At 37.6% G+C, this 23,854-nt stretch overlaps 2 protein-coding genes across 3 annotated transcripts in view; both read left to right on the forward strand.

Annotated features, from left to right (window-relative positions):
• Positions 1–2,299: 2,299 nt before the first annotated feature.
• On the forward strand, positions 2,300–9,594 carry cenatac (centrosomal AT-AC splicing factor). The gene is made up of 11 exons (XM_042000679.1): positions 2,300–2,557; positions 3,368–3,534; positions 3,645–3,743; positions 3,834–3,900; positions 4,209–4,271; positions 5,233–5,300; positions 5,398–5,512; positions 5,617–5,647; positions 6,782–6,877; positions 7,634–7,766; positions 8,540–9,594. The coding sequence occupies exons 1-11, from the start codon at positions 2,441–2,443 to the stop codon at positions 8,625–8,627; spliced, it is 1,044 nt and encodes a 347-aa protein (XP_041856613.1). The 5' UTR covers positions 2,300–2,440; the 3' UTR covers positions 8,628–9,594.
• A 625-nt stretch (positions 9,595–10,219) lies between these two features.
• The window catches only part of LOC121649170 (protein FAM214B), a 30,866-nt gene continuing 17,231 nt past the window's right edge, over positions 10,220–23,854 (forward strand). For both annotated transcript variants that reach the window (XM_041999792.1, XM_041999796.1), the window contains exon 1: positions 10,220–10,590. The gene's annotated coding sequence lies outside the window, so the exon portion shown is untranslated. The remainder of the gene's footprint in view (positions 10,591–23,854) is intronic.

Consider the following 23,854-nt stretch of genomic DNA (forward strand, 5'->3'; position numbering starts at 1 on the left):
CTTCCGCCGTGTGTCACACTCGAAAGATCCGGTAGGAGACGCGAGTTCTTCTTCTTCTTCTTTGGGTTTTAAGGCGGTTTGCAGCTAACTTACTGGTGCATTACCGCCACCAACTGGACTGGGGTGTGGAACATGAGTCTTACCTGTCTAACGTTTTAAAAAAAAAAAAAAAAAAAAAAAAACTAAATTCTGTACATTATTCCTGTAGCCCTCAGGAAACTAAATACATAATTGAAACAGACTTCACCTGAGCTTCTCTGAAGGATGTCCTGCAAGTTAAATGTTATCTTTTGTCTCTGCAACAGTGAGACCAATATGAGCCTATCATCCTGGTATTTAGGGCAATATAAAAAAACATGCTCTATGCTCTCTGGACTACCACATACTTCACAGTTGCCATCTGCATGTTTCTTCATCATAAACAGACTGTTGTTTAGCCTTGTGTGCCCGTACCTCATTCTTGACAGAACATCCTCCTCCTTCTTACTTCTGTTTGTATTTGGAGACGCGAGTTCGTATATATTTCCGCTTTTAATCTTTTTTTTTTTTTTTTTTTTTTTTTAAATCTCAGTGACATTGTTATTTTTTGTGTATTTAAACATTTAGCATAATTTAGTAAAAGCTAAGCTACGCAATTGGGCTATAGAGAAGCTATCACTGGTTTAGAAAGTGCATATAACTTGTATTGTATTCCAAAATTTTCTTATTAGATTTTGCCAAATCCAACTGTAATCTAAAAGATATAGTTCCTTATCATTCAGAGTATGCAGCAAACATTTTTTTCCAAACAAGATAAATTAGAGAGACCTTTCCACCAAATATTTCTTTTGCCATTAATTCTCACACACCTACAGGAGGTAGCAGCATTTGCAGAATTTGCTGAACAGAATTAATCATAGTTATTTTTAGCCAATTTTTACAAGATTGATAGAGGGTAAGTACAGTCCACATCTGCATTATACAGTCGTCACAGCAGAAACTCCTGCTCAGGCTATAAATATTTATCAAAAAGAACATTGTTAACAGAGCATTGGTTTAAGAGCAGTATTTTTTAGATAAGTTTGCTCTGTCTCTCTTTCTGGTAGTAATAGCAAGCTACTACTACCTCAGCATGTCATATGTGCAAGCTATAAGTCAGTGAGGTAGCTGAGGTAGGGTAGTGTGTCATTGACAGAGGTGCTGAGGATGTATGCGGAGCTCACATCCATTCTGACTACACTTAAGGAGAATGCAGATGTCAAGTCTTAACTAAGCTGAGCAAACATACATCCCAGAAAATTATCTCAAAGAGCTCTTCTCTTCAAGTTGCATTTAAGCTGACGTTTTTCTCACTCTAAAGCATTACATCACTCAGTCGTTAGCAATATGATTGTGCTGTGCTTAATACCATTTGAGCATATATACTGTTTTATTACATCATCACTAACCAGACCACAAAAAATACAAAAAAAAAAAAAAAAAAAAAAAAAATCAAGGTATGACACTAATTATCTCAATATAGTGGCCTGCTGGGGGAAACGGTGTATCCTGCCAATTATGTGTAGGATTTCCCACAGTCTTCCTTTCGCTTATTTTATTCCACATTCTGTTTACTTTTATAGTCTTCACTTTGTTCTCCTTTTTGTTCAGACTTTTCCCATCCTGCTGCATTTTCTCTGATTGATTGACCGCAGTTATTACATACACCTGTGACTGATTACTCCTACTCCAGCAGCATATTGACCCCACTTTCCCCATTTACTAGTACCAGAAAGTCATGACTACATGTATGTGGTTTAGCATTCTTTCCTCCTGCATACTTCTTGTGATGACCCTGACTGTTATATCACATCGATTTTCTGTTAAACCCTTATCTGATTTGGTTGTTAGAGATAATTTAAATTCCTTTGCACTGAGCACTTTTTATGGGCTCTTGAATTTGGGCTGATTACCCAGTAATCGCTTTTATTTTTCATGTTCAAAATCTGGATATTGCTCCTATTGTGTTATTCACTTCAATTCTAATGGAGCAGTTAAGGAATTATTCTTAATAACCTTAACACTGATAATTATTCCAGCAAGAAAAATGCATCTAAGTCAGGGGGGAAACAGTGTTTATGGCTTCAATATACAAAAAAAAACACATTTTTCTAATAACATGAAGAAATGAGGAGTAGATAAAGACTTTAGCACATAACTGCATATGTCACATTAAATAAAAGTTTTTGTTTTTTCTTTTTCCTAGCTGTGCTCAACTAGCTCTACAACAGGCACCCATGGTCTAGTTATGTTTCCAGGGGGAAACATTTCGAAACGGATTTACTTCCTGTAGAAAATACGTCTGTGTTTTCCTAGTAGATTAGTTAGAAAAGAAGAAATAAAATGTGAAGTTTGCGGTTTTAGCGCATATTCTTACTCGATTCATTCTCAGTATATCTTCAGAATATAAAAAGGTGTCTAAATGGGTGCATATTACTGCGCCATATGTAGACAGACGACATTCTCCGGAAAGAAACACATTTTTGAAAAAAATCATCAAAGCAGACTCCGGGTCGTTCTTCTCAAGTTTTTAGAAAAGGTAAAAAGATTTTTATATGTATGTGTGAGTTTTTGAGTGGTATATGCTCACGTCATTCACATTGCTAAATACGAGATGGTTGTTAGCGTACGGGACCAGAAGCTACCGCTGGCTGTTAACCGTCAGTGTCGAAATGAGCTCGTGTCTCCTCCCTACCGCAAAGCCAGCCAACTTAAAAATAAACCTTCTAGTTGGGTCCTTAGGCAAGATCCTTAACGCTACTGCGTAACCATTGTAAGTCGTTTTGGATGTAAGCGTCAGCTACATGACTGTAATGTAATAATTATTATTTTTCCTGTTATTTGGTGTTTTGTCAGTTTGCTTTGTAATAGTTTTTTATGTTGCTTGATACCAATATAAAATATGATAATAAAATCTTTTTTTCTAATGGCACGTTTAATCACCAATTAATTATACATCATACAACCTTTTTTTTAAAAAAAAAACCCTCATTAGCGTTCAGAAAATAACTTCAGTATTTAAACGATTCAGACACTTCTTAAGATTAAGATTTTCACTATAATATTTGGACATTTTATATCTTCTGAAGTATCAATATGTAGATTTTACATATCTTGTGTCATTCTAATTAATTTTTTACTTGGTATCATGTTTTTATTTCTTGTGTAACTTAAGATGTGGCAATATATATCTAGATTTATTTATGTAAGTATTTAAACTCCTACTTACCTCTGCAAAATGACACACATTTATAAAGGGAACATTTATTACAACAGTTGTATTAGACTACTTTTGTTCTAATAAAAATATGGTTTGTGGGGTTTTTTTGTGTGTTTCTTTGTTATGTAGGTGAAAGAAGCTCGGCGAACTCTTAAAAAGCCCCAGGTGGAAAAGTTTGATTGCACCCAACACAAGAAGACATTCTGGTGCTACTGCTGTGAGCTTGAAGTTGAAAGGAATGTTACAGACGGGAACATGACCGTGCTTCATGGAGGACTTTTGGAGCACATGGCCACGTAAGTTTTATTTGGTTAAGTTTATTTACTTTCTTTTGTTTGCCTGAAAGCACAGCAATATATTTTGCCTTTTTTTGCTTGCTATGCTAAACTCTTGTGTCTTACTTTAGCCCAGAACATAAGAAGAATACCCACAAGTTCTGGTGGAAAAATAAAGCTGACCCAAAATTCAGAGACAAAGTTATCATCACAGAGGAAGAAACTGAAAAGTAGGCCTATTGAGCCAAAAGCCTGTATTTATAGCATCTGCGTTAAAAACAAAAGAGTCTCTGTACTAATAATAGTTTATTTTTCGTTAGGTTTAAAGCTGAGGTAACAAAAGTTTTGGAATCATTCGTGGAAAAGGAGGATGAGTTCATTAAGCAGGTAATGAAAACTTATTTTAAATGTACTCAGCATTAACTTAAAGGACAGCAATTTAAGAGTTTATAGCCATGTATGGACATGCTTACACAGCTTTTTGGCCAAATTTAGACAGAATGGCTCCATGGATGTAAAGATAGACTATAAATCTAAAATGGATAATCAAAGATTTACAGAAAATTTTAAATTAAGATACAACTAATGGACACACAGATATGACAGAAATGTACTATGAATTGTTATTTTGATCAGATTAAAGCAATTATAGTTATTATTAATATTATTTTATATTTATCTGTACATGGCTGCAGGAAGCTGACTTCATCCGGGCTCAGGAGAAGCAACGTCAGGAGGTCCTTCAGTCTCATTTAGAGGTTTGTTTTCCAGGGATGCAGTGGCAGTATCCATCACTGTGGCCTTTACTGTGGTTGTTCTTTCTTTTAAACGTATGTACACTGGGAAATCTTGTTATTCTCCATGTAAATTTATATAAATGTGAGATTAGCTAAAAAAAATGATAGTGAGGTGGAAATCCTTTTTTAAAACTGGTTTTCACAGAGATTACAAATAATCCTTTATAAATTTGAAGTAAAACAAATCAATGCCTTAGTCGACGTACAAAACAAACAGTTAAATTTTAAGTGCTCAGTATCCTAAACAGAATGTTACTTTTTCTCTCCAGTTTACAATCTAGTTTCTCTAATCAGGATGTCTTGATAAAAAAATAATAATAATAACTTAATTTTGTCCTTTGAGAAACAGTAGTTGGTTAAATTTTGAAGGATTAAATAAATGTAGACTACAAAACACTAAGAAACTAATATTGTTTTCCCGGCAGCGCAGCTAGAAGACAGTTTTGTTGTATTAACTTGGAATGAAAGAACTCTTTTTCGTAGCTTAGTTTTAAGGGAAAAGTTCTAAACAGTGGCTGGAAAATATTACATCCCAAGACTGCCAACCCTGGATGGGCAGATGTGTTTCTTTGACTGCATTGTTCTATCGATTAAAAATTGATGGAGAATTATAAAACACTTTGAGGACCTGGACCCTAAACATTATATTATTTAGGGTTTGATTACTTTGGTCGGTGCATCTGTTGTTTTCATAAAAAAAAAAAGAGCTGAAACTGAGCTGAGCTCCAAAGAGAAATTTAAATATTGCTTCATTCTGAATGCTGAATAATTTAAAGTTAAATCAAGGTTTAAAGTGTAAGAGCTAGAGCAAAGGCATTAGGAAAGAGGTTAATGGGAATATATGGGTGATACAAGCTGAAGCATGATTAGATATCAGACTTCCTCTGTGAACCACTGTTGGCTTTTCCTGAATCAATATCAGCGGGATGAAGAGCTGGAGCTGTCCAACGGACCAAATGGCACCAACACGTCTGCAGAGGTTTCTGTCAGGTAACACTGTGGACTTGCAGCATTTTACTGTTGTGGGCATTTTATCATCCGTAGCTCTTTGTTGTTGTTGGTGTTCATTTTCTTTTCTTTGGAACAGCTCTCAATTTCCACCTCAAGGATCAGACCAGCATTTGGGGAGCGGTTTTGTTGACTCGATGGTTGAGGTTCCCTGGGCTGCAACAGGACAAGGCCTTACTTTTATAGGTTATCAGGTAAACAGACACTGCTGCTTTTAAGAGAGGGTAAATAATTAATGTTTGGTTTTTGATTTTTACACACACTATAGCCATAATTGATCCCTTGCTTTCTGTTTCAGGATTCCTCTAACAGTGGAAATGTTCATACAGGTAAAATGATGTGAGACTTTATGTAATAATAGTGAAATGTCAAGAGATGTATGTGAACAGGGCAAAAGAAATGATTATGTACTTGAGTACTTTGTTCTCGTTGTGCTAAAACCAGGTCTTTATTTAGTGCTGCTGCTCATTACCACTGAGGCACAGTGAGCCTGATCTTCCTGAGCTTAAAGGGAAGTTTACCAGACCTCCGACATCTCTGCTGCCAGAGAGCATTGTTATATTAAAAAGTAATTCTATTTAGAGTTGCTTATTATTTAAAGTTGAAGTCGGAGTTCTCCTCTGTTAAATCTTGTGGTAATCCTAGACATGCTACAGATTGTGGTTTTATAATTGATGCAGTTCTAAAACAGTCTTTTTTTTTAATGCAGAAACTTTTCAATTCTTGGTAGAAATCATGGTCTCTGAAAAGATTTTGGCCAAGTTGGGAACATTGTCAACTGCATAAATTCAATGAGTTTGAGCTTTAAATAATATATTTTAACTAGTGATATATAGCAAATAAGGATTTTTGTTTTAGTGTTTGGAATGTGGGTTGTGCTGCTCTTCATCAGTGGATTTAGACCTTTTACACTGGTTAATAAAGCCATTAATACTTGCTGACCTCTGGCTTTGGAGTGCATTGCAGTAGTGCTGTTAAGGAGCTGTGATCATATCCAGCCTGCAGGATATAGTGTGCTGTGCTGACAGTTTCAGGCTTATCTCGTTGAGGTTGGGGGTAGTTTTGGAGGATCCATTCACTATAACTGGCAATGGAAGGTTACTTAATTGGCTTGGTTAGAGGTTGTTTCATTTTTGGGAAGAAGAATTATACTGCTTTTGGTGGAAAAAATTATGAGTGTCTTCCTTCATATTTAAACCAGATTAAATGATATTGAAATGAGATCAGGGCTCATTGATGGTTTAAACTCAGACTGTTTGTTTAGGGCCATTATCTCATAAACAAGACCGATTAAACGATAGTAGTTTTTTCTATGGATGAATAATTGAATGTTTTGTAAAAGACAGTTAATAAAATACTTAGCGGTTTTTACTTTTCTAAGCTTGCATGGGTTGTTTAATCATTTTGAACTTACTGCCTCACCGCTACCACAGCTTCAACATCACGTCTTCTCTGTGTTGTAGGTGCCGTCCCTCCTTGGCTCCAAGATGATCCTCTTGAGGGGACCTCTGGAGCACGCACAGAAATTGGCCCATCCTTCCAAGAGTTCCTAAAACAAAGTATGAAAGCCAACCAAAATCACTCCACGAGAACTAACCAATTAAGTTTTATTAGCTGCATCATGTATCTTGGATGTCTTGTCTTTAATTGCATTTATGGTCCTTTATGCTCCATGCAACAAATATAAATGCACTACTGATGTACACGCCATATCCAGAACATATTAATCTAGTATTTAAGGTCCCATATTATGCAAAATTCACTTTCTAAAGGTTTTCTAACAGTCATATGTGTCCTCATAGCCCAAAAATGAGAAAATTCTGTCTCTTCTCTCATTTGCTTGCTCCACTTTTTAGCAAATGTGTGCTCAAACGGGTGAGTCTGAGATCTTCCCCTTTTTGAACTCATGAAGAAAAATAACCACTACCCGCAGTAGTGGATACTGCCATTGGCCCACCCCTCATGGCTAGCTGAGCCGGCCCTCTAAAATCACACAGTGGGTGCCAGTGAAAGCCAGATCCTCTCCCAGAGGGGGTCGTGGACAGACAGCACTCACGAGCATTTAAAGGTTCAGACACAGAAACGGCCTGTTCTCAGCAGAGCTCACTAGAGCCATTTTTGGAATGGCTGAAATTAAGGACCAAGGCTGAATTTGGGGTAATACACTTTGAAAACAATGTTGTTGGACCTTTGACACACATTTAAAATGTATAATATGGGACCTTTAACCTAGTTCCATCTGACTGTTAGAATCATTATGTTAGTAGACTTGCGGGAAAACTAAAGTGACAAAAGCTTTATCCGTCTTTTACCAGAGGAACAAGAGAAGCTGAGGAAGCTTCCGCCGAACAGAGTGGGGGCCAATTTTGATCATAGCTCACAAACAGATGCCAACTGGCTTCCGTCTTTTGGTAGAGTGTGGAACAGTGGCCGGCGTTGGCAGTCCAGGTGAGTTCAAAAGTCTTCTCTACTCCAGAGAATTTTACAGATGGATTGTAAAATGATAGCTACTTATTAAAATTATTTCACATGTTGATTTAACAGTCAACTGTTAAAGGTATGTAATTCTTCTGATTTGATTATATTTTTTATTGTTCAGTTACTTTTCAATCTTTTGCTGAAAACACTTTAGATCAGGATGCCCAAAGTCGGTCCTTGAGGGCCGCTGTCCTGCAGATTTTCCAATGTTTCCTGCTTCAACACACCTGACTCAAATGAAATAGATCCAACAGCCTATTAAGTTTTGCACAATGACTCATCAATTTGAGTCAGGTGGTTTTTGGAGCAGGGACACATCAAAAACCTGCAGGATTGTGGCCCTTAAGGACCGGAGCTGGCACCCCTGCTTTAGCAATGAGAAGCATGTTGTGATTCACATGCCTGCAAGATTTATTTAGTCATCCTTCGAGTCAGCAGTGCATTGTCTTAATGCATCAACTAAACAGAACCAAGATGGATAGAAAAGCCTATAAACACACTGCAGGCATCATTTTGTTCTCCAAGATGCTTTGGAGAGTTTTCAGCTGCTGTCCACAAACGTCACCAATATGGTTGTACTGTAAAACTTGCATGACATCATTTTGTATTTTATTTTAAGGGCTAGTCCTGGCCACAATTTTTATCTGCTGTCCCTTGTCATTTGAAAGAAATAGAGGAATAATTAAAAATTTGCCAGTAACCCTGATCACTGCATGTGTTTTTTCTTTCTCCATAACTAACAGGCACCAATTTAGACAAGAGGAAGGGCAGAAGAACAGACAGAAGAGGAAGCGGGAGCACGACACAGAGAACGCAAAGAAAACGAAATGAACTGAACAGCCAACAAATTCTGACAATTAAAAGTTTAGATTGTGAAGACCTAAGAGTCAAATTATGTATATAGTTTGTAAGTGTTTAAATAAAGCCCTTTTCCATGTCTGAGCAGTGGTTGGAATGCCAAAACTTAGTTATAGTAAAATGAAGAAAATGTCTTCAAATTCTTTGTAACACAATCTTAAATGTTTACAGTAAAGTAGTTAACATGGTATCATTAACAGTAGGAAATGGATTTTATGCAAGAAAGTCACATTTTTAATAGCATTTTTCTATTTAAAACCTCAATTTTGCATTATCTTACACACTTGTACATTACCACATGGTATTCCAACTAAATTGATCAATACACTACAGCATTCAGTCATTTGGATCAATGACTTCAAGTCCAGTGCTGCTTTCTGACGTGGAAGTTACTGTGGTCTGAAAACATGGTGGTGCTTTTAAGTGAACAGCAGGGGGCGCAAAGTCCACTTCTAACAAGCCACTGGCTGGCTGTATAAGTCAGTTAAAATAATATAAACTATTTTGTTAAGTGGAAATGACAAAAGTGATACGTGAAATGCAATTTTTGCATAACGTTATATAAAGCAATTAATTGCATATATACATATGAATGCTGTCAAGGAGTGATGTTACACAGCTTTAAATTGATAGTATATTCTCTCAGATTGAGGATTTTGCTTAGGTTAGTCATTTCAGTTGTATGGAGACACTTTCTAAGCACATTTGTCGTCTCCAGGAGCTTATGTTCCTTTTGAAGGCATCTCCTCATTTTTTATTTTTTACTAAGCAGATTTTTTTGTTTTAATCGCCAGCTGATAAGAAATTACTTCTTAACTAGTTCTGTGATTTTACAAGAACTCTGTGAAATAGACTGTGGCTGTTCTGCCAAGAGAAGTACAATACTAATATAAAGATTAATGAATGGCCCAGAACAATAAAAGTAATAGTCTATTTTCCACTCCCTGAGTTTACAGGCTGTTCATTCGTCTTTTATCTTTTCATGCGTCTTCATAGTATATTAAGTCAAATAAGGCCCCACTGTGCTGCGGATAGACGGGCGTGGAGTCACTGCAGCTGCGGTGTGGAGATACGTTTAGCTGATCTATTCTTAGCTCTGTGACAACATGGCTCTCGCTGATTCAGTACAAATGGGAGAAAATAAGGGGATTACCTTAATGTTTGTACTGTAAACTGCTACCTTTTTTGCTTTTTACTGCAGTCAATGTCTTTAAATGTAAATTGTTTTTGAAATCACGGTTGTGTGTAGTTTTTGTACAACTATATTTTTCTGGTTTCATATAGTTATTTCCTGTGACCGGGGTTTCAAGCACAAAAGCCAACTCTGGCACTAAAGACTGGGCGGGGACAAAAAGCACGTGTACTGGGCGGAGCTTGAGGTAATCCATAAACCAGTCACGAAGCAGTATTTTTCCAATTTATGTGCATATTTTAAAACGAGCACATTATTTGAGCGCTCATTGGTTAAAAGATATTGAAACAGCCAATCGCTTAAATGACAGGCACCCAGCTGGCCGTTAAGTCCCGCCTTTAAAATATCTCCAGCAAACCCCGGAAATGTTCTCTTAAAGAGACAGGGGAGAAATTTTAGGCAAAGGTTGCAACAACGAAAACAGCTGCGAGCACAAAAAAAAAAAGAAAAAAAAGACAGGAACACAGAGGAAGGGACGTAGTTTAGGCAGCCAACAAACCAGCTATGTGGCACGATAGAATGGGAGGACAAGACTGAAACTGCCCGAGTCTTTCACCCATCACATCTACGGGTTATGTGGCTGACAAGTTCTGGCTTCGAAGCCGATTTTCGTTAGCTACCTTGAAACTGACAACGTAGCAGTAAACACGACAGAGGAGATAACAAAAAAGGCCAAACTCCGAGACGACAGGGACGCGTCAGTTCTGACTGCTTGGCTGTGTCTGAAATCAAATTCCTTTTAAGGTGAGTGGCTTTGAAATCTTGGCATTTTGCCGTCTATTTGTCTTTTAAGGTTTCTGCGTAGTGTGGACGAGTAAGTATGTCTCTTTATAGAAATATAAGACAAAATATCGTGTTCGGTAACAAGTAATTTCAGAAAGATTCTGTTAAAGTCCTTGCCCTTTAATCATGCAAATGCGTACTGTAGTTATTTTCACGATCTCAAATGTGGGCAAAAAAATGCCCGGAATCCAGCCTGAGCCAGCTGATGACCTGACAGCAGCTTGCAGGATTTAGGGGGCGTTCCCTTGCTTTGTCTGCCCTCCTCACACTTTCTTTATGTGTGCATGCAGTCTGGGGTGGGTAGAGACAAAGTGATAGAAATTCCAATGATTTAATTATCCTTATGGGTGTGTGTTCATGCATGTGTCGTATGAAAATCCACGTGTAAGCATTCAATTATAGTATAAATACTTACTCATACCCTGTTGGGATTGTGCATCTATGGGCTTTGCAATAAAGAAGGATCATTCAGCAGTGGTATATCTGTGAGATTATGACTTAGGCTCTGTGGTGGAGTGATGATGATCACTGTAAAGCTTACAGGAGAGAGGATAGCAGTGAGTGCAGTGGGTGTATTGTTCCCATGGCTTGCCTTGGGATTTGCATTGCATCATGCAGCAAAGAGGGCATTGATGTTGGTATACTGAACTCTTCTTGCAAAATTTTTAAAATCTAAATTTCCACCCTTTTATTGCATTGTAATGCTGTCCATCTGTAACCCTTTGCCCCCTATTGTCCTGATAAGCATGGCTTAATGGCATGGGCATTCACATTATGCACAACTGTTTGCACACTTACACTGCATCACCCATATAGCACACGTGCATTTGAGTATCCTGCAGCTGACTCACATGTATATACTGTAGCTGCACAGTTTGTGCACACACATATATAGGCTCATTGCAGCAGTAAAGTCCATGCTTTGCTCTTAGAGCCACCCCCCACCTCTCTGTCTGGGAGAAAGCAGTGGGCTTTGTCCTCAGCTGAGTGTGACGTCATGCAGATCTTTGCTGTAACCAACCCTGAAGGCGATGTACGTGTTGTTCAGCCGGCCTGGGTCTGGGCTTGTCCCATTGCACAAACATTTTGGATTAAATTCCCTAACACTGAAACACGCAAGAAAAAAAGAGATAATTAATTAATGCGGTCTGTTCAGGTGAGAGAGAGGAATTTGGAGAATCTCCTCATTTCAAAGGAGAGGGAAAGAGAGAGCGATCAAACACTGCAAGGTTGATTGTGTTAGAATTTCAGCATGAAAGGAAAGCAACTCCAGGCAACCCCAACAACTGCTGTGCTGTTTGCTTTCCTCAGCATGTGTAATATTGTATCTTCAGCTTCATAGACCTGAAGGTTATGATTCTGTGCATTTTACCCAGAGTACACTGAGTTATGCTAGACAGAGGTCATGCTTGCCTGTGCAGTTTAACTTGTAAGTATATGAAACCACCAGAGTCTGATTAGGCCAATTTGGAAATGAATGTAATGTAGTCAACATGACACTAACTTGAGGCTTGTAATAATATAAGAGCCCAGTTTCTCCTGATTCTGTCTGACTAGATTACGTCCAGACAAACATGGTTACAGCAGTGAGCTGCAAATGCATATTGTGCCATGCCTGCATTTCAGCTGCAGTTTACAGTTTTATTCATGGGTAGGTCATCTGATAATCTGTGACACTGGGTTAAGGGACACCATTCATCCTGTTGTCCTCTGTGTGCCCAGTCAGTCTTTCTACAAATAGAGTGTACGTCCTGTACTGCTTATGTCTATAATGATTGGATGTTTATATCTGTGGTTGCAGTTTTCCTTTGTGGGGACCATACCTGCCAGTATTTTATGTGTGACAGGAAAGTAGTGGTGGCTATTAAAACACTTTGAACTGATGAGGGCTTGTTTTGAGCCCTCCATTGTGTGTCTGCAGGATTTGATGTCAGAGATTACAGATGATTATGTGGGTTAGATCCAGTACTCAACACCGCTCTGGGGCTGTATTGATCTCTGATGTGTGCATGTGTGACTGCCCGTGTGTGCAAGCAAGCATTGAAAGAATTAAATTACCTCCCTTGAATGAAAACAAAACATTTTTCACCTTGAAGTGTTATGATTAAAGATTAAAGGAAGGGAACAAATATAGTTTTCACAAGCGTGCAAAGGTTGCTGTAAATGGTTGCGTTAAAATATAACTTTTTTGTCATCAAGAAGTGTGATGACTGGTCAACTGACAGGGCATCTGTTATGTTTAATAAAAAACAGTAATATACTTCCTTCAGTAGCATCAATATTCCTTTCTGCATCTCAAAATAAGCCTTGGCATAGCTGCCAGTAGTGCATATGAATAAAGGGCCTCCTATTCTGCATGACATCCTGTGTTTTTTTTCCCCTGTTTTTGCTTTGTTTTGTTTTGTTTTTCAAAATTGTGTGACCGAAAATTGCACATTAATGAGGGGTGTGTCACATTCAAATAATGCTGCAGTCATAGTTGTACTATTTGCTTGAAGTTGCATCATTCAGCCTGGAGACAGATTGAAATGGAGGATGATTTTTATGAGAGCAAAGCTCAGTGGGCAACTTAAACTTTAAACTCTCTGCACCATTTCCACTCTAATGATAACCAAATGTCCTTATGCTTAGGGGGTGAAGAGATGACTGTTTTCAGGAGATGAGGACCTTACAGTACAGGAATTGCAGTTTTCAAAGTGTGGATTTGAAATCTGCTCTTTTTTTCAGCTATTGGCTTATTCCCTGAGATTCTATATAAAATAGTGCATCCGTAACATTGATTAGTATCACTTTAACCACATTCTTGGCTATACATAAACTAAAATTACCTTCTGGCTTGCTAGTAAAGGTCAAAGAGCGTTAACAAGAGGAAGTAGTTAGTCCTCTTTCAGACCCGTACTTTCCCCATTCTCACTCTATGAATTCAAGGATGCTCTGCCAATACTTCAACCAAAATATTATTAAAACATCATGCTTGATCAGGCTTCTTTCACTCAGCTTAATGGTGATTTTGATATATTCCTTCTCATTGATCTAGCAAATGGAGGATGCTGCTTGTTAATGTTGGAGTTGACTAAAGACAACAAAAGAACAAGGAAAGGGAAAACCACACAAATTTAATATGGCATTTATTTGTAAAATAATCTGTGTTTTAGAACATACTGCTATGTGGAAAGTTTGTACAGTCACTGAATTGACTCATTTAAAAAGTTATTTTATTAATTTAATTGAAGACTCTCAAAGCGCACTACATCGGAGGAAACCAGCACCATATCTTTGAAGGGACATAACAAGTTTTCTTACCATTAAATTGTCCATCTTTGTTTAGTTTTTATTGGCTACATGTATAGAGGAGACCTTCTTTCTTTAAAATTCTATTAAAGGCTCGAACCCAACTAACAGAAGTTGAGGGAGAAGGAAGAGGATGCCAAGGCGACTGCGTCACCTGATGAATTAATCAACATGGTTTGGCATTACACCCAGAGAAGCAAAGTGCTTCAGTATTCAGTTATCTTTGGTTTGCTTGCAGTAGTGGTGCCTGGACATATTCAAAACTGTGAAACATCTGCTGAACCATTTTTTAAAATTATATACAATTAACTTGATATAAAAAAAATGCAGTAAATTTTGTTCCACCGGTCTCTCATCTCTAAAAACCCAGAGTGAGTCCACGATGTGGAGATCAAGACTCTGTTGCAGCTGTTCCATCTATTGCCGGACTTCTTGTTCTTGTCACTATAGGCAGTTCTTTATGGCTATGACTGCAGATATAGGATGAGACCAGTTAGATACTTCCCTGATAATATTTCCCTTTATTCTATTTCCCATTTGCACACAAGTCCTGGCTTCTAACCCGTAACAGACTGTAGACTGTCAATTAAATATGTGTGCCACATCATACATGCATCGTTGTTTTGTTGCAGCCTGTCGCAGTGTACTATCAGTTAACATTAAATCTTTTTTATTAAAAGAGTATGTATGGTTTTATTTCAGTTTAAATGAGGGATTAATGCATCACCCCTTTCTGACATCCCAGATGCCAAAAAGATTTCCGCACAAATTGCAGGGTGAAAACAGTCCTGCTGTTCCTTTTTCCCAACATCAGGAGGATTTATAACTTTCTCACAAAAGAGGTAAATAGCATTGGTCTGAATCTTAATTTCCTGTCAGTGCTGTTTGCATGTCTACCATTCGCACTGTACAGTTTGTCCACACACACACAAAAAGAGAAAACCCTGAATACCTCTCTTTTAACCTCAAAACTTTACCTTTGACCCAAAACATCCCAAAAAATTGACCAGCTTCCATTATGGCTGTGATGCAGACACTTTTAGTACATTTCACTCAATTAAAAGTCTTCTTTTAGTTAAAAATACAACTAAACCTCATCTTTGGACTCAAGGAAAAAACAATTAGATTTTCCTGATAAAAGATCTCAGAATTTTGACCATAATTCAACTATGTATCTGTTAATAACTCAGTTTTAGATAATGCTCTATTAGGATACAGGGATGTTTGACTAAACGGCAGAGGCATTCACCTGTGGGGGAATTTGATTCTCAGTATGGTATATTGAAATGATTATGACCATTTTCATGTTGTTTAATGCATGAGGACGTGATATTAAGATCTGGGGTCTAGACACTTATAATTTTGTTTTTTATTTGTGTCTTGGGCTAGGTCATAACTGGCCATCGGAATCTTTCATGCATCACTCAAAGGACTCATCTTGGTCAAGGCTTTTCTCTGATCTTAGTTCAAACACAGTTGCTGCACATCTGTGCATTCTTAAATCCACCTTTTCAAACAACATCTCAACACAAAGCTTATCAAACTAAGATTTGTTCACTCTATTGATCTTTGTTGATGTCCTTTGTCTTGCTCTATGTCTGTGTTGTTTATACTTCCATTACTCCATCTTGTGAATGGATAGACTTGGGTGTCTGCGCATAATGATAATACATAATTAATGCATGATATATAATTACTTTTTTATGTTTGTTTGCTTATAATTTTTAATAGAAAAAACACAGGAAGTGGTCCAAAGTGGAGACTTTTTTTACATTTACGTTTGCCAAATAACTTCAATCAGACACAGTGGTATATTTTATTCTGTCCTAAAATCATTTTTTGTGTTTTATGTTTTTACAGAGTTTTCAAGTGGAGGTATACAGATTCTAAACCAGTGAGCACAGTGTTTTGCCTGTAAGTCTGAGTGGGTTAAGTAGGCCTGCTGAAGCATGTAGAGTCTTGGAGGTATTATTGGAACATATGTGTAACTTAAATTGTATACCAACTACTGCGATATGGTAAACAGGATTTTGTTTGTGCTTCTACCTGGTTGCCTTGTGTATGTTATCAGAGGCAGGAAACAGTTTTTGTTGCCCAAACTGCAGTGATCTGTATCCCTTTTGTTTGTGGCCTGATGCAACACGCAGAGGACATGCAGACGTGCAGCTGTGACTAAAGATGATGACGAGAAATATGAGGAAAGATTGCAACACAATGATAAGCCCTGCTTAGTTCTCTTTTTAGTTGTGTTGTCTATAGGGATTACAACGATTATGAGTTGTTTGTATGATCATTCAGTTTACTTTAGCCATTTACACTAAAATATATGTTTCTTATATGCAACATCTTATAGTACATGCTAAGCAATACCCTGTTATTTTTTGTGGGGGTGACTTGCAACTTTTGTTGACACTTTTTTTTTTTTTTTACCGTGGGCTTTGGACCCAGAGAGCCTCTTTCAGGGTCACTTTTTGGATGAGAAAATTGTGCCAACTGTGTACTTCTAATATGTTTACTGAGACAGTTTCAGTGCTGCCGTCTTATCTCAAATAAGTTCTTTGCAATTTATCAGCCTTAGAACCAGCTCTTTGCTGGTCTTGATCTAAGAACCACTTGTGTCACTGGCTGGAAGTGGGATTATGAATGAATGAAAAATACTTTATTAATCCCAAAGGGAAATTCAATATTGTAGTAGTAGTAATTTTTTTTTTTTTTTTTTTTTTTTTTTTTTTTTTTTTAGTAAAACAATCACATTAATTAATTAAGGGCTTTGTTCTTCAGCCTGATAGCTGCTGGAAGGAAGGATCTTCTGTATCTCTCTGTCTTGCATCGGACTTGAACAAGCCTCCCACTGAACACACTCTGTTGTTTCGTCACGGCGTTGTGTAGAGGGTGTGAAGGATCTTCCATTATCTTCGTCAGCTTGTACAGAATTCTTTTTTTGATGATCAACTCCAGCGGCTCCAGAGTTACTCCAAGCACAGAACCGGCTTTCTTGATCAGTTTGTTAATTCTTTTCAAGTCTCTGGTTCTGATGCCGCTGCCCCAGCAGATTGCTGCAAAGCTGATTGCACTTTCAACAACAGACCTGTAGAACATTTGCAACATTTTGGTGCAGACGTTAAAAGATCTCAGCTTCCTTAAGAAGTAGAGTCTGCTCTGACCTTTCTTGTAAATGTACTCATTATGGTGACCATACCAGGACTACTAGGAAGACTGAAACTATGCCCACCATGTTTAATGAAAAAACAGATAAAAAAAAAAACAGATCTATCCTTAAGATATTGGCATGTACTTTGCCAAATCAAAGAAAGGTTGAATAGACAGTGGTTAGATAGAGATTGATAGAGGGCAGTATTTTCTTATTTTTCCTGTCATTTATTGTAATATTTAGAGCCATCTGTCATAGACTGGCACAACAGTCAGCCTTTTTTCTATCCAGCCATGTCGTCAGGAGTGTGACACTCTTCTTTTGTGTGTGTGTTTGAGCCTCTTCTAAATGCTTCCCATTTGGATGGTTCAAATAGATTTATATTGGGTAACTTGGTCTAAATTTCAGGATTAAGACCCTTCCTGTTGATCATTTCACATATTGTCCCATTATGTTAAATAAAAGGTAAAAGTCTCTCCAAGATACATCTCCAATATTTGCAACCAGCACATAGATGGTTAATAAATGTCTTTGTATTTGTATTCCAATCTCTTCACCTCTTTGGGGTCTTGTTGAGACTTGTTGGTTGCTGAGACTTAGGAACCATAATGCTATAATATTATGGCCAAATGTAATATCTGGGATCCTGATTAATGGTAAGATGCGGATCATCTTTAGGGTGTGGTATAAGTTAGTTAGGTTGCCCACAATGAAAGGAAACCAGTGTAATGTTCTAATGGCAATGGGTGTGCAAGCTTTGGGTGTTGGATTGACCTCGGGATTAACCCTGGTCAGACCTTACTCTGACCTTTATGTCATAACCCCCCCCCAGACCAAAGTGGATCTAAAAGTGTGCATCATTGCCATTTAATTTCACTCTTGTCTTTAAAGGTCTTGTAAATTTGTCAGACTTTGGTTCTGAATGTTTTTCTCTTTTGAATTTTGGTCCGATGCCTCCAACAAATGTGAGTGTGAATGAGCTCTAATTGTTATGGTAATCTTCTCAACCATCCACTTTAGCTGGTAATCCTATCTGCCATCCGCTTTGGTTAGTAACCAGTCATCGGGTGGATTTGCTAGTTGAATAGTGACAGCGTGCTGGTTAGATATTGATGAGATACATAGAAATTAGATGGCAGACTGACCTATATTCAGCTGCTACCAGTCAAAATAGTGCAACCCTGCCGTGCTATACAAATTTTCCAAGAAAAAAAGGAAAAATTTAATTAAACTGAGAGAAAATAGATATGAAATGTATAAAAATGCTAAAAAGACAGAGGAGAAAAAGAAACACTTGCAGACACAGAGTGAGGAGATAGATAAAAAGACAGGCAGCTGAATTCACTGTGAAGGATTGAGGACCGAGAGGGAAAAGAGGAGAGGTGTAGTGAGTGAGAGCTTTATTTCCTGTCCTCCATGAATAGGCAACATATTTCTCTGGAACATTCCTCTGAGCTGGCCCAGCCTGTCACCAAGGCTCAGGGTGCCACCCTCCTTCCCATCTCTGCATTTCCTCCCACTGCACTCCTGTGTGTCTACCTTTTCTTGTCTATAACTGTCACTGTTTGGTGTTGTCCATCACTTTTGTTTATTTATTGTCTTCCCATAGTGTCTAATCTCGTCTGGTGAAACTCTGACAAGCATTGCAGAGTAAACAAAGTTCCATAAATCTGACAAAACAGTGGTAGATGTAGACCAGTATAGTTATATGGTCACACTGGGAGGGAGTGGGAAAAATAAAGTTAATTAAAAACTGTTTGATGTGTAAAGGAATCTGTGTGGACTAGAATCAGCTGGATTAAAAAACAGGTTAAAAACCACAGTGCCTTAAAGCACTGGAGGAACCATGGAAAATGGAGTAAATATGATCATAACACCTTATTACAAGACACACAAAAAAGAAGTTTCCATAACATCTCATAGTGCCTCTGCATATTAGATTTCTAAATGAATGGTGGGAAGTATTGCAGAATTGAAAGCAGGGGAAAAATGCAAAATAATTTGGTAATCGCTATGTTTAGCTATTTACTTGCCACAAGCTAAGATCTTATCCAAAGCATATCCACTGTACATTCAAGTTATTATATTCACATGAAATTTGCGCCCAAATCTTTAATGTAATAATGTTTCTAAGAGCATAAAAAGAATATAGAAAATTTATATCTTGATAGCAGCGCCCTTTACTCTGCATAAATTTTGGTTTTGGTGAGCTCATGTTACAATAAGACAACAGAGATTGTAAGTGTGGAAATGTTCTATTTCAGGTCCTAGTGCTAGTTTAGCTTGCAACCAGAGCAATGCAGGAGTGTAACGACAGTAAAACAAGTAGGAGGCCTTTCTGTTTGACTGAGTCAGAATGCTCCTATATCATATGCATCAGTACTGTTGTTGCCATCAGCAGGTAACTGTTTTATTCATTCTTGCATGCTCTATCTGTCTCCCTAACAAAACACCAGAATGTCACTTGATACTTATAATTAGACAATTAGGTAATGATTATAATTAGACAATGGGCAAAGTATAAACGCCCACATACGCACACACACAATTCTTCCATTTGCTGTGAAGCTATTCTTACTTTATTTCATTTTACTTTACTTTACTTATGTATTTGACAGGGTCAGAGCATACACTTCTAAATATGCCATATTTAGCCAAAGGGCTATTTTTCATCTTTTGTGCCAGGCCAGGTCTTACAAAGGCTCCCTGGCATAAGGAAAAAGAGAAACTAACAATTATCCATCAATCCTAAAATTTTAATATTATATCCTATATTATATCCTATATTAATTTATATCCTATAAATATCAGTAAGCCAAAACTGATCAAAAGATGATAATGCAAACATACAGTTGAAAATAACATTAACTCACTATCACCATTGAGACAAAGCCACTAAATCACAAAGCAAGACAACCTCACAAAACAAACATGCAGACAGGAGTCCACATATTAATGCATCAAAGTACATGTTACACATAAAACAATAGCTGATCAGTAAGCAGCAGGTGTTTCATTCAAGACATGGATATATTAATGGTATTTGACGTACCCATAAGAACAAGGACTAAAATTACCATTATGGTAGCAGCTTACAGAATTGTCAATGTTGACAGGTTTGATTGCTAACCAGCCACTGCTTTAAACAAGACTTAAAAATGACATATCTATTGATCTTCCTAATGTATCCTGGGATGTTATTCTAATCTCGTTAAGCTGTAACAGAAAAAGCTGACTATCATTAGGTACTTTTTCTTAGTGGAATAGCACAATCCTTTCTTGAGACCCCTCTTTGTGATTCGATTTGCATTTGTTCTAATTGCAATGAAAAATCCACGAAAAGAGAGAACTAAGAGAAATTGGCCTGTGACCAGCTTGTTAAACAGTAATTCATGTGTGAGAAAAATCATTGAATACAAATATACTTTAGCTGCTTCAGCTGGAGTCACATATGAACCGAAAATTTGCAACACTTGTTTTGACCTGAGCCCTGAAATTCAGATTTGAGTTAGATTGCTTTTACAGTCTGTAGCCATTCTCCAGAAACAAAGACATGTGTCTGTGCAACCATAATTTGTTTTCATGACGTATTTGCCTACTGTCTTTAAGATATTTAACTGGAGAAAGCATTGCCTCAACCATGATGCAAATTCTGTTTTTGTGGAACATATAACACTGTGTCATCAGCATATATTCAATCAAATTTTATTTGTAAAACACTTTAAAAACAACACTGTTGACCAAAGTGCTATACACAGCAACGGTAAAAGACAGCAAAGAAATTACATCGCAGTCATTTAGCAGACACTTTTATCCAAAGCGACTTACACTGGTTAGGCAGTAGCATTAAGGGTCTTGCCTAAGGACCCAACTGGAAGGTGTTAACGTTCTGGTCTCCTGCATGGGAGACAGATACTCTGCCAACTGAGCTATTCAGCCGCCACACAACAATGAAATAAACACAACAATGTAAAAACTCATTATAACACCATAATAATAATAATAATAAAAAACATTTAGAAGTAACAATAAAAGCCAATGAGAAATAATGTGATTTAAGAAGGGACTTAAAAAACAGGAAGTGAATCGGCCTGTTCTAACATTCAATGGTAGCTCGTTCCACAGTTTTGGGCTGGTGACTGAAAATGCACGGTCCTGTCTAAGCTTCTTCTTAAACTTAGGGACAACCAACAGTAATTGGTCTGCCGACCGGACAGAATGTGAGAACTGGAGAAATATATAATTGTAAATTAACATCAGGGCACATAGATGGCAAATCATTAATATATATGCAAAACAAAAAAGTGCCCAGTATTGATCCCTGTGGACCACCAGTGGGCAAACCAAAAGCATTTGACTTGGGATCCCCGGCTTTGAATATAGGTGTGGCAATTGCAGATTTCCAGTAACAAGGAAATTCCCCCTGAGGTGTTGAAAGACAAATGACTAGTAATGGCTAAAGCTAATGACAAGCTACATGTCATTCAGCTCTGCAAAGGCCTGGTAACAAGCCATTCATTTGATTCAGCTCTGTTGGAGAAGGGATGCATCTAAAAGTTGCAAAATAGTAGATCTCAAGGACTGGACTTTGGCACCCCTGGTTTAAGAGATTTGATTATACTTGTGATTTTTGATTGAGATACCAAAGACTGGTTCTGTCACATTTGTTGAGTAAACATTAATATCAATGTACCTAGCAGGAAAGCATTGTGTAATATTTTCCACAAAATCAACAAAGTATTGGTTGAGAGCACTTTCACTGGGTCCTGTGTCAGCCTTCTCTCCAAGTTAAGTTCACTTGGTTTACCTGTATTGTGGTGTTGCCCCATAAGTTTTTTCAACTGATCCTGTATTATTATAGAGTTACCCTTAGCCTCAGTAATTATTGCCATAAAAGGTGTTGCCTTTGCCTTTCTCAATGCCCTTATTACTTTGTCCCTTAAGATATTTAAATTCAGTTTGTGATGAAAACACTTAATGCCATTTTCAAAGCAAGATCCCACTTCTTCATTAACTTTAGGACATGCATGGAAGACTGTTCTTTGAACTTATGAGTAAAGTCAGCAATTATACCCTGAAGTTTGTTTGATAATATTTGACTGTCCTCATTTGCATTTTACCTTAACAACAGTTTGCTCCAAATAGCATGCTCTATGGTGGTCTTGAAACTTTGTGGATTGGGTTTTTCTTGTTGGTCCTTTAAGCAGTTGTGAGAATACAAGACTATTGGTTATTTGTTTTTAAGATTTGTCCTGATTATCCTGTCTTCCCAGTTGATGTTACACTTTAATCAGGAAGTCTCTTTTCACCTTGATGAGTTGACTTGTTAACACACAGCTGGTCAAACATGCCCTTCAAGAGGGAGTTCTGGAAATGTAAATATAAAGAAATCGCTCTTGGTGAGAAACCGGATGCATGGACGATGGAAAAGTTTTGGTTTGGGATTATGTTGATGGGGTCATAGCACTTCATATGTCCCAGCCAGAGCAATCTGGTTTAGAGATCCTGTTCTCTTGTCAAATACCAGAAGAAAGAAAGTTGAATGTTTGGGACACACCCTATTTTTTGTAGAGAAATAAGGGCTAATATATTTGAAAAAAAGAAAGGACATCACTGTGTGTTGACACATGCTATCTGATGCTGCTGAAATTAGAAAACTTAGAATCTTTTTTTGTTTTTACAGCATACATATTCAGTGGTATGTTCCAGTAAAACTAGACACATTATATTACAATTCAAATGGTTTGAAAAAAAAGTCAAGAACACAACATTTCTTGTTATATTCTCATAAAAATTAGCTGAAAAAATAGCTTCAGCACACTGAAAGAAACAAACTCGTGTTAATTTTCTAGTATGAATGTATGTTATGTTTTAGTATGTATGTATGTATTTCAATACATACTAGCCAACACATAGGAGTTAATGTAAACACTCGTGATTCCAAATAGCTTTTTCCTTCCCTTTAAATACACACATGCAGAAAGATACAGTCACCCCCACCCCTCCACCCTTTTATCCCCCATAACCTTTTGTGTGTGGGACATGTGCAACTTCGACCTTGTTTTAAATATTTCAGACTTGTCAGTCAAAACTGTGACTAACTCATTGTCTCAAGCAGGTTGTGGGTTAGTTGAAAGTTGTGACTTTATGAAGGCTGTGACCGTTTAGACCTGAGTGTCAACCTCCCTAAACACAGCTGGTGTCGCTTTGAGAGGCCTAGAAAAAAAGCATTTCATGTGCTTTTTTTTGGGGAAAAAAAAAAAATCCAACCCTAAGACTTACTTTCGTCTAAACATCTAAACCAACACTACTGTGTGCTCTGATCAGGATAGTCTAAATGTGAGTGCTTAATGGAATGCGAGTATATATTTTCAATGCATCTTTCTCCTCAGCTGCACCCAGTGTGCCCTTGACTTGGGGAGGGGTTTCATCTTGAAAACACACCCTTCTTTTCCCAAATATGGAAACCACATCAGCTCTTAAAGGGACAGAGCTTTGCAAGAGTTTGTGTGTTGTGTATGCTGAAACACAGGATCTTAAATACAGTGCTGCTTAGGAACAGACATCTCTCAGATCTCAGAGACTTTTCAACAAACTTTACTCTCAAAGAACTGTTTGAGGCTTTTTGGCTGCAGGAACTTTTGTCTCATCAGGTTTTCTTGCTCCGTCTCTCTTGGTTCTTGCTCCACCTTCTACATCCTCCCTCCCCTCTCTCTGTCCTCGCCCTGCATCTCTATATTTGGAACTACGCAGCTGAAGACATGTCTTGTTTTTCAAACCTCT

The sequence above is a fragment of the Melanotaenia boesemani genome, chromosome 11 (assembly GCF_017639745.1).
Source record: "Melanotaenia boesemani isolate fMelBoe1 chromosome 11, fMelBoe1.pri, whole genome shotgun sequence".
NCBI lineage: Eukaryota > Metazoa > Chordata > Actinopteri > Atheriniformes > Melanotaeniidae > Melanotaenia > Melanotaenia boesemani.

What these genes read in the sequence shown, in the direction of transcription:
- cenatac (XM_042000679.1), top strand. Translation starts at nt 2,441, where the DNA reads ATGGGTGCATATTACTGCGCCATATGTAGACAGACGACATTCTCCGGA. An exon ending in TTCTCAAGTTTTTAGAAAAG is followed by an intron (nt 2,558 to 3,367) that starts GTAAAAAGATTT and finishes TTTGTTATGTAG; the next exon opens with GTGAAAGAAGCTCGGCGAAC. An exon ending in TCCTTCAGTCTCATTTAGAG is followed by an intron (nt 4,272 to 5,232) that starts GTTTGTTTTCCA and finishes AATCAATATCAG; the next exon opens with CGGGATGAAGAGCTGGAGCT.